The sequence below is a fragment of the Nymphaea colorata genome, chromosome 9 (assembly GCF_008831285.2).
Source record: "Nymphaea colorata isolate Beijing-Zhang1983 chromosome 9, ASM883128v2, whole genome shotgun sequence".
Classification (NCBI taxonomy): Eukaryota; Viridiplantae; Streptophyta; class Magnoliopsida; order Nymphaeales; family Nymphaeaceae; genus Nymphaea; species Nymphaea colorata.
Window position 1 is genome coordinate 9,085,348 of NC_045146.1, and position 10,806 is coordinate 9,096,153.

At 38.0% G+C, this 10,806-nt stretch overlaps 1 protein-coding gene across 2 annotated transcripts; it reads right to left on the reverse strand.

The window, feature by feature from the left end:
- Nucleotides 1-690: 690 nt before the first annotated feature.
- On the reverse strand, nucleotides 691-9,446 carry LOC116260382 (uncharacterized). Of its 2 annotated transcripts, XM_031638689.2 has the most exons (7): nucleotides 8,917-9,446; nucleotides 5,738-6,390; nucleotides 5,221-5,590; nucleotides 3,121-3,369; nucleotides 2,872-3,023; nucleotides 2,216-2,731; nucleotides 691-864 (listed from the first exon to the last, which is right to left on the reverse strand). In XM_031638689.2, the coding sequence occupies exons 2-6, from the start codon at nucleotides 6,386-6,388 to the stop codon at nucleotides 2,234-2,236; spliced, it is 1,920 nt and encodes a 639-aa protein (XP_031494549.1). In that variant the 5' UTR covers nucleotides 6,389-6,390; nucleotides 8,917-9,446; the 3' UTR covers nucleotides 691-864; nucleotides 2,216-2,233. The 2 variants fall into 2 exon arrangements, with proteins under 2 accessions (XP_031494549.1, XP_031494548.1); XM_031638688.2 differs by having other exon boundaries at nucleotides 5,221-6,390.
- Nucleotides 9,447-10,806: the final 1,360 nt, after the last annotated feature.

A 10,806-nucleotide genomic window follows, 5' to 3' on the forward strand; every position in this document is an offset into this window, starting at 1 on the left:
CAGAATTCAGAATGTCATTATCACTAACATATCCGAGATGTAACCACCCCAATAGCAATATTGAAGGCAAAAGAATAACTGACAATTAGTTCATCAAATAATATACTGCAGGCCGGCAACATATTTGGCGGTACTCATGTCCGATCCGTTGGCTGCCATCGGCAAAAGGACCGCAAACAGCTAATCACCAACTCATGATAGGTTAACCTTGAAAAGGATATCAGAATTCATTGAACCGGAGATGTTTCATAGATTAATGAACATGAAATCTAATATGGTACCTTAGCAGGGTCCAACCTTTTTGGGTGAAGTCTAGGTCCATACCATAGGTTCATGGTCATGAAATCTAACAAGGTACCTTAGAAGGATCCTACCTTCCTTTTTTGGTGAAATATACGTCCAACGTTTTAAATGAGAAACTTATGAGTGAGGCCTATTTCAGGCTTGCAGCGAGGGACCTGTCTCACTTGAAATCGAACACCATTGGTCAAAAGGGAAGGACACATACACACACGCACCCACGTGCTCAATCGGCCAAAACGACCTTCCATTGCTTCCACCTACATGACTCAGACGAAGTACCAAAACTAACAAATACCACCCTAATCACGACCTCCCTTCCGAGGCCCGTCCGTGTATCAACACAAGCAGTGAACAAACACAAAGACTACTAACTACATGAAGATCCACTTGAACAAAAGCATATTCCAGAATAGCTGATGAGTCAATAGTAAAATACAAGGTTTCCATCTGCAAACATCTGCTCTATTTTAAATCAGTAACAGAAATATAGTGTCTTCAAAATCACCGTTTGATATTTTAGCAGCACCAGTTTTCTGAAAAAACATCCCCTAAGCGTAGATTCTGCAGCAAACGAGATAAAAAACAATAAATTACCAAGATTGTGTCGAAGACAATAAACAGTCAAAGACAATAAATACCAAATGTAAGTTATGTAATAAACCACGTACGCAGCAAAAGCATCAAATATGAATTCCTCGTGAAAATAAATTTCTCGAAATTATTGAGTTTACAACTCACTTTTGAAAAAAACAAAATGAGCCAAAGTTAAGTCAGATGTGCATAAGTGCGGTGCAGAATGATCAGTCAAATCTACAACCACATACAGCAAACCTAGTACAGGTATGGCCACGGCCTTAAAAGACTATACGTTGCATAGCTGACAATATTGGCCAGGCAGGAATCACACACATTGCACCAACAGACTCAATCTCAAAAAGCAATCACCAACATTAGTCTAAGTGGGAGACTATAAATTTTAGACATACACTAAAGTGGGTATGGCTGTATACCATGGAGAAACCTCACACGAATTAAGACAGGGTTACCAGTAACTGTAGTCTGACTTCATTTACCACCTCTGAACCGCATATGGCCAACTACAACTAAGATGGGTTTGATCATGATCAGAGTTCAATAAAAACCTAGCAAGCTACCTGGAACAGACTCTGCAAGCATGGCACACACTTTGATATGATACCCCTTGCAGGATCACCTTCCAGTTGACCTGAACTACTATACTCACAGCCCTCGCTGTTTTACAGTTTTACTGTGGCCTCCACACGCAACTCAGTCTCAAAACATTTTCAGGAAAAAGGTAGTATGAATTCGTCTAACTGTTTCAACGAAATCTTTTAGTTATTTCATCTTACAATAGATTTTACAATAGTAGTTAGACATTGATTTGAATAAAAAGATCTTCTCCAAGCATCCAACTTCTAAATGACAAGTCAGAAAATATTGCATTCCCACACTCCTTTCTGATGGGACCACAAACTACCTTGTGTGTATCAACTCTGTTTTCACCACCATACCCTCAAATAAATAATAAGATCCACCACAACGAGAGTTCTCTGTGGCATAGAGAATGCTAGTAAAAAACCTATCCTTCATGGCTTCAGAAAACCAGAATAAGCGAACATGAGAATAGGGAGGGGGTGGGGGAGAGAGATTTATTGTGTGGCAGAATAACCTTACAAAGCTAACTCATGACAATAACAGGATTCTCAAGCATCTGTTCAATTACTACCAGGAAACAAGACGGAAAGCACCTGTAGCATTAACCAACAGAGAAACAAGTAATCCAAAAAAGTCACCAGCTTGGCTGTCAAAAAACCCATAATTACTAAGAACCTGCACACGTATTCGGGTATGACTAGAGAGAAGATGCTCCTGACAAAAAGTATAAACATACCTTAACAGGTTAATAAATTCAAAGCCGAGAATCTGCAGCCTTGTCACGTCCATCTGCACCAGTACTGGCTAATTTTGCAGCAACTTGCTCTTCTGATAGAGGCAAATAGTATATTCGAGGAGTGGTTCGTGTTTTCTTAAACAGGTCATCAAGTGTAAGGACTGGAGCCTCAATCTTCTTAGGTGGAGGTGGTGGTGGCAGCCGTTCACGGCCCACATGCTGTGGTCGGGCCTGAGGTGTAAGGGGTGGTGGAGGTGGCAGCTGCTGCTTTGATGAAGGTGGCACAACAGGAGGAACAGGGGGTTTCACAGATGCATGGGGATTCACTTGATTGGACTGAGGAGGAGGTACTGTTGGCTGACTAACAGCAGGTGGTGACTGAGGCCCACCTTCAACCCGAAGCTTGACATCTTCAGGCTCAACATATTCAGCAGTCAGTAACCGTCCACCATTAGGAGGCCATTGAAGATTGTAGACAGCATCTCTGGTTGCAACTGCTTCATCGACAGAAGAATACTGCATGATCAGAGAACAACATGCATTATCAGACATGTCATATTATGATCTAACATCCACTGTTTTCTTATGCTGGAATCAGTTTTAACTTTTAACACAGATCTGGAGTTCTAATAATTACAGAAGGCACATAAACTTACCGTCACGTAGCAGTGGGTCTTAATATGATCCATCCAGAAACTCCGGATTGTCCCAGTCTTGGCAAGAAGTTCTTGTACAGCCTTCAATGTGAATGGGCGCAAAAATTTATCAATTCTCAAAGAAGCCGTAGGTGATCTCTGAGGTGGAGGAACTGCAGCAAACAAGGCAACAGTAAGTGTTCTGTTCTCTACAAGAATTTCTCAAGAGAGAGAGAGAAGTGAAATGGAATAAGGGAACTCTTAGCTCACCAACTCGCCCCTTGGGTGCTTCAGAATCAATATTAGAGTCAGTTCTAGCAAGCTTAACACCTTGTGCTTTATCGATTGGTGACAAAAGATTGGCATTAGATGCAGCAAGAGGAGAAGTCTGAGTAGCATCGGGAAGGTTTTCCTTGTCCAGTCTAGGTGGTCTTGCAGCAGAAACCTTAGCCAATTCATGATCACTGTTCCATTTCCGCTGTCGTTTGGGAGGATCATGTTCTACTTCAACATCAGTACCTGAGACAAGAATAATTCCGAAGGAATTGGATGAGAAAATAAGAGGTGACAGTTATCTTGAGCATGCAGAAATGAACCTAGCGATTTTTTACCACTGGATGAATTCCACTGCATTTACTTTAACCTAAACAATGCAGAAACTGCTGGTGTACCAAGGGTAGGAAACATCTAACTAAAGTTTGGATTTGAGCATAACAATTAGAAGGTTAAATTAGGACCCATTCTAAGTTTACAAATTCTTGTTGCCAGTCAAATATACAATAACAGGAGGAGATAGTTATCTTGAGCATGGGGAACTAACAAATGGATTGTTCACCATCAGAGGAATGTTTTGCATGCATTTTAACCGGACCAACGCAGAACCTGTTGATTCACCAAGAACTAGGTGGAAGATACTCAAGCTTTGGATTTTGAGCACAGAAATGGAAGTTATTAAAGGGTCTGATATAAGTTTACTGTTGCCTATCATCTCTAAGACATATGGGACACAAAATGAAATGCAGTTCTAGTCCAAGCCTCAACAGTAGGACTATACTCCAAAAATTTTTCCATTTCCTTGAGCAAAGCATCTTAGCAGTTCATTCATTTGGTCTGTTTAACCATGGCTCATTGGATTAACTGATTGGCAAGCAAACTTCTTTCATATATGCTGCTAAGAACCACCCTTCATCCTATATTCATACACAACCAAATGCATCTCTCCAAATATATATGCAGAATATGGTGTAATTTAAACCAGAAAACTGACTAAAAGCCATAAACATCAAGAGCTAGGAGCCTAGGAACCATCAATCAGAAAATTTAATGTACAATAGATAATATACAAAAGAAGGATAGAAACAAAATTATCCAACTGTATGAATGTAAAGAATAATGAAATGAACCATTTCAGAAACTACAAAATTCAAGGTTCAAGTACAAAGAACTATGGTACTAGAGGTAATTAGATCAGTAAATAATGGAAAATCACAATGAAATGTCCTTCAACACGCAAGCAGATTTTCACAAGGGCGAGGCTTTCACAAATGGATTAGGTAAAGAAATGACCAACCACATCAATCTAACTAGTACAGGCCATACACATTCACTTGACCTTCATGAAGACAAATTTCACACACACACACACACACACACAGAGAGAGAGAGAGAGTCTATGCTATCAGTACAAAATCATGTGACTTGGACATGTAAGATGAGTTATAGAAGCTAAAAAATTCAGGCCCTTGATCTAAAATATGATATACACATTTAGAAAATATCAAATTTTATAGGTTTGTAATGTCTTGAATGCAAGATGTAGATTACAGAAAAAAAACGAGTAAAAATGTTACAAATAGAGGATGTACAAACAAGTCATAACATGGGACTGGGTTCAACGCATTCTTTATATACATATGTGAAAGAGAGAGGGAGAGAGAGTGAAGGACCGAGAGTTTTCCAGTCCATTTTTCCAGACGAATCCAAAAAAACAAGTGGTCTTCATAGGCCTAAAATGTTATTTTCATACGAAAGCAATGGCTCTTGTGCTTCAGATCTTTTCTCTATTTCATATTTTCCTCTTTTCTTTTTTTCTTTTTTGGAGAGGGGGTGCCTATAAAAGAAGAAAATATTTTCCAGTTTATGTTCCAATTTGGGAGACACATAAGAATAGGCATTTTTAATATGAGAGAGAATAAGAAAAAAAATAGGGCTGAACTACTTTTACTAAGATTTACAGCAGGAAGCAGTAACTAGCAACTGAATCAAGGCAATATATTTAAAAGTAATGATAGGGAAAGGAAATTATGAAAGATAAACAGTACACCTATTCAAAGCACTATTATAGAAAAATTGCCAGAGAAATAAACCTACCAGCTTTCCTCTTCTCTGCAAGCTGTGTTGAGTTTTCAATGGATTCGATAAACTCATACTTCTCTTCCATGTTAATCTGAACAGTTCTAGTTTCAGATTCTATTTTTTCATCGATTGCAATAGATTCTTGAATTTTGAAATCTTTATCTCCACCATCATCATCCAAAGTAATATCAGAACTCTTACTCTCAGTCACTTTCTCTTGTACTGGCTCTTCAACAACACATTCATGAGCATAATTGTCTGCATCACCTTTCCCAAACGAATCAACATCCATATCATGAGTGATGTCTCCACATTTGGCAGCACTTTCTACACCACCTTCAACATCCGTAACAGAAGCACCATGATCACCTGCATTGGATAAAGACTGTGGCACCTCTTTCTTAACAACCTCTGGTTCTACAGAGACATTATCAGTAATCAAATTATCCTTTAATGCGTTCTCTTGTTTAATTGACACAGAATCAGTAGAAACAGACTCACACTTTACAACTTGGTGAACACTCTCAGATACCTGGGGAGTGGGTTCGGAGGCGATTTCGCTTTCCTCAGTTATTGGAGCTTCATCCTTTCGTTCTGGAGCAGAAAAGTCTTTACAGTCCGGCACACTCTCAGATACCTGGGAGATAGTTGTTGAATCAAGGGGCTTCACGTCCTCAGGAATTGAAGCTTCAATTTTTGCATCTACACTGGGATTAGTAATCACTGATGCTGGATCCTCCTCGGCTCCAAGACCGCAGTCAGTTAACCCAGCAGTCTCACCTGCCCTTTTGTCATCTGAATCAGGCCATTTATTGTCATTGAGATTTCCCACCCTATCATCTTGAGCAACAACTGAGGCATAAGGATCATTCACATCGACCATATGCACATTTTCGTTCTGGACGTCCTTCACAAGAGGTTCTCCACCATCTTTAGGCTTTGCATGACCGTCATCCTTAACCTCTACATCCTTGCTCGTAACCAATGGTTCATCTTGCAAATTGAATCCATTACCCATATCAGTGGCTTCAGCAGCCTCTTTTCTCAGTGCTTCATGCAGCCGCCTCACAAGTTCCTCCTTCAGGCCTCTTGTTATCAGCTTCCGCCTCTTAAGCTCATCCTTCAATTCAATGACCTTCCATTGATCAAGTGGTCGATCCCAAGGGGCAGAATTTGTTGACATATCTGGAAGTAAAAAAAAAAACATCTCATGAAATAAGAATCAAAGACAAACTTTAGCTTGACAACAGGAAACCACCCAAATCTCTATATACCGTGACTAGCACATGGACACCTGTGGACAAATATAAAAGGCGAAGAAAAAGGTAACACCCACTTTGGAACAATATCGACACCAAGGCCATGTTTGTTTACATCCGATGGATCTGAAATCCATAGTGCCAACATCCACCATTTGTTTAGTCCCCCAAAGTGTGGATTCCAGGTCAGACTCAGGTCTGAACCGAGGGTACAAACATACCCGAAAGCATGGAAAACCAGAAAGATTCAAGAATAGGGTACAGCAGAAAAGCAATGGAAGAAACAAACTCTAAACGAGAAGAACCTGCAAAGCAAGACTAACTAAAGGCACAAATTGATAGAAACAATACCATGCAGTAAACCTAAATATGTAGACCCGGAAACAAAATAAGAATAATTTCTGGGAACCTGCAATGCAAGACCACCTAGAGGCACAAATTCATACAAACCACACCAAACAGCAATAAAATGCACAGCCTGCAAAACAAATAAGAATAATTACTTAATTACTCAGCAAGACATACTAAGCAATATACCTTACCACCGTCCTTACCCCATCAGAACACATTGCCATTTTTTCAAATATCACATAGAACACATTCTACCATATTTTTGTTGTAACATTTTCGTCTTTCCGTACTCAGTCTGAATTTCTATCTTAATAACTATTTTGACGTTCTAAGAAACCTAATGGAAAATACAGATCTCATAAATTTTTCTATTTTTACTTATGAATTTCCAAGATTTTCCAAGAAAAATAAAATTTTTTATTAGTACCTGGGAAAAATCATGCCTGAAAAAGAATGATATTACAGATCTCATAAATTTTTCTATCTATATGCCTAGATTCAGAACCAGTTTAAATCACTGTGAGGCTAGGAGACATTGAGGCATAATCTGAGAGTACTCATTTTTTCGAATTTTAGAAGAGGCTTTTCTTAGGTATCACCCAAAAGGATTGTTTTTCTTCGAGAAAGTGACGCAGTTCAACCATTTAAATAGTACATAAGAACAACAAAATATGAAAGTTTGAGTTTTTTTTTACCAATGTTCTTCCAAAAACATTGATAAAAAAAAATTTAAAAAAAATATTACAATCCTAAAAGAGACCACAAAAGTTAAAAAAATATAGAACACAAGTTTTAAAAATGGCAAAGAAAACACAAAGATTTTGTTGTGACATTTAAAAACATCATGATTTTTTCACCTTTTTTTGCTTTTCCTTTTCTCTCAACTTTAAGACAATATTTTGGGCGGAAAAGCTCATATCTGTAACCAGGAGATATATATATATATATATATATTAAGGTCAACATGTGAGGTAAATTTCCCAGAAAGTGGAAGAGTACACTCCGTGTACAGCTGTACACGATAGCAGAGGACACTGACAGTTCAGTTGAGGTAATAATAAAGACATCGAGAGCTGAACTAGCCAAGCTTGGCTATTGCGAATGGAGACAAAGAATTTTGAATGCCAAATAGACCAAACTTTTTGTAGTCGCATTAGGAAATTTCAAGAATCCAGGATTCTGTATGCTGGTAAAAGAGCAATCTGTAGCACCAAACCTTGCCAATCTATCCTTTTAAATATAATTACAAAGCCCGAGAAGCAACCCGTGGATTTGATCCTCCCAATACCACAAATATGTAGTTAACGTACGATAATCTGTTTTCATAGTTAATGTCATGTAGTGGTCTGCCAAACCCCAGCATTCGCCCCTCAAAGAAGTTTCCAGATTATAAATTTAGAAGAACACAAAGGTAATCAAATAGAAGGTATAAGAGGGTATTTGTAGTAACCCAAACGACCATATAATGTGTACGTCTCGTGGAGGTCCTCAATCTCAGACATACAATGAAGAAAGCAACTAGACATCGACGACAGAGAAAACTCGTGATGACCCAGATCAGAGATAGCAGTCCAGGAACATATCCAGACAACTGTCAATTGTATCATCCAATAACCGTTTAAACGACAGAAAGAATACCTTAAAGAAGAAACCAGAAAATAATCTTCATACACCAAGACTACAGATAGAAAGAATACCTTAAAGAAGAAACCAGAAAATAATCTTCATACACCAAGACTACAGATAGGGAGACATAGACAAGCCCCAATTTTGATAACGATGAAAATAAGAAACTCATCAACCACAAGTATGCGGAAATGGCAACCCAACCATGAAATGCGAAATGCCAATGTATCCAACTCACTCAACCATGCATGCAACACCTCCCCAATGAATCAGAACCCCAAAACTCATCTAGTCGACACTGTCTCCAACCAAACGCCATTGGTGCCAAGGAAGGAAATGATTACATCGACACTATCAAAGAGCACAAACAGAGTTCTCTACAACGGGAAATGATAACAAACCACTTTAGAAAACCCAAACCCCCACAAAAAGGAGAAAAAAGAAAATGAAACTCAACAATAAAAGTCTAACTTACCCACAAAGAGAAGATGCCAACGAGAACGGAAACCGCCGGAACGTAAATTCCCACGGGAAAGCGACTACCAGAACCCTAATTCGAGAAAAGAAACTCAAAAGGATTAGAATTAAAAAAAGCTCTTACGCTACCACCTTTTCTTTTCTTTATTTCTTGTTTATTTTTTTTTCTACGACAGCGTTATTATGAAAGGAAACAGAAAAAATGATCCGGAAAACCGAGGCTCCGCCGGGTCGCCACGCTGGAGGTTGCCGCCGAAAACCATCGTTCGCCTTGCCGGAGCTCCCCTTGTCGCCGGAGAAAGGTATCTACGGGTAGACAAACTAGGGTTTGTGTTTCTTCCCGCTCCTTCCACTTTCTTCTATAAGGAAAGGATGCAAAAAACGAAACCCTAGAGCTCCTTGCCTTGTCTCTCGCGAGAACGCGACTCCCCAACACAGACGGAGAGAGAGAGAGAGAGAGAGAGAGAGCGAGATAGCGCGGGGTGGGGGTATGAGGGGGAACGGATTTGAGGGCACGACAGAGGCCAAAAAGAATAAAAATTGGACTTAAGAAGATGGTTGAAGTCCGAGTATTTATTCAGCGAGCCACCTGGGAGCATGTTGCCCCTGGGGTGAGCGCATAAATATTATTTATAATATTATATATATATATTAGTATTTTATGATAATAGGTCAAAAACATATTTACGCCTAGATGTTCCTCTTTCATACCTACGCTCTAATTGACAAAATTACACTCTCATCGTTTACGGGTTCACCTTTTGGCTGCAATCTCAAAAGCGATCATGTTTTTTGTTTTTTTTTTATATATATATTCACTCGCAACTACTAAACTAAAACAGAAGAAAAGGCTATATTTTCCTACATTGCCTTTCCTAAGTTAAATGTTTTCTATTTTAACAAAAAAGAAATTTCTTGTTACCATTTCCATTTATCATCAATCGTACTTTGACTGCGGCTAAGGTGACAAAAAATTAAGCCTTATTCAATTGTCGTGACTGATATTAATGGGAGACCATCTTTTAAGAGTGCAACAATCTAAAACGGCATTGTGAAGGCAGCCTCAAAATGTTGTTTTATATGTATTTGGATTATTTGAACTTAAAATCAAGTTTGTAAAACACCTAGTTTCCATAAAATGATATTTTCAAAAGAGATTGAATAATCTAGTCGTTCTAAGTTTTTCAAATAATGTTATTCTTAATGTGTCACCTAAACACACAAACCAAGTTTTAAAATACCAACTAAAAAAAGGAACAAGGTAGGCTCAGAGAACATTAAGACATAGTATTCTACAAATATATCATAATTTTTATGGCAGATACATAAAATTGTTTATTATGTTTTTAATATCAAACGATTTCTTTGGAATATTTTATGAGTGTTTTATAAATCTACCTCAAACTTTAGGACATATTTATGAAACACTAGAACTAGGTGTCCATGAATGTGTCAGTTTTTTGGACAGATTTATGGAACACTCACAAAATGTTTCATTTGTGAAATGACCCTTTACACTCTGTTTGGTGGAAGGGAAATGAAGAATGGAAAGCAAAGAAAAAAAAAAGAGAATAAGAATGAGAATGAGAAGGGAAAAGAAATGACAAAAAAGGAAAAGATTAAATACAAAACTTGTTTGCAAAAAAAAATGAAAGGAAATGAATTGTTAAAATCATGTTTGTTTAGACTACATAAAAGAAATGAAAGGATAGTATTTATGTTGTTTTTACATTAATACCCTAACACTTAAAGAACTTATTGTCCACATAAAATATTTTTGTTTGATTACATGACCCGATTCAATAAAAGAGGAGTTACACATACACTCGACATTTCAATCTATAATAATAAATCAGATAAAAATTTAGAGCAATCAAACAAAATGTCA

Bases quoted from the DNA above. Each gene is read 5' to 3' on its own strand.
- LOC116260382 (XM_031638688.2), bottom strand. From the start codon at position 6,388: ATGTCAACAAATTCTGCCCCTTGGGATCGACCACTTGATCAATGGAAG. The intron at 3,370-5,220 runs GTAGGTTTATTT...TTCTTGTCTCAG, and splicing joins TGCAGAGAAGAGGAAAGCTG to GTACTGATGTTGAAGTAGAA. The intron at 2,732-2,871 runs GTAAGTTTATGT...CTGATCATGCAG, and splicing joins AGACCCACTGCTACGTGACG to TATTCTTCTGTCGATGAAGC.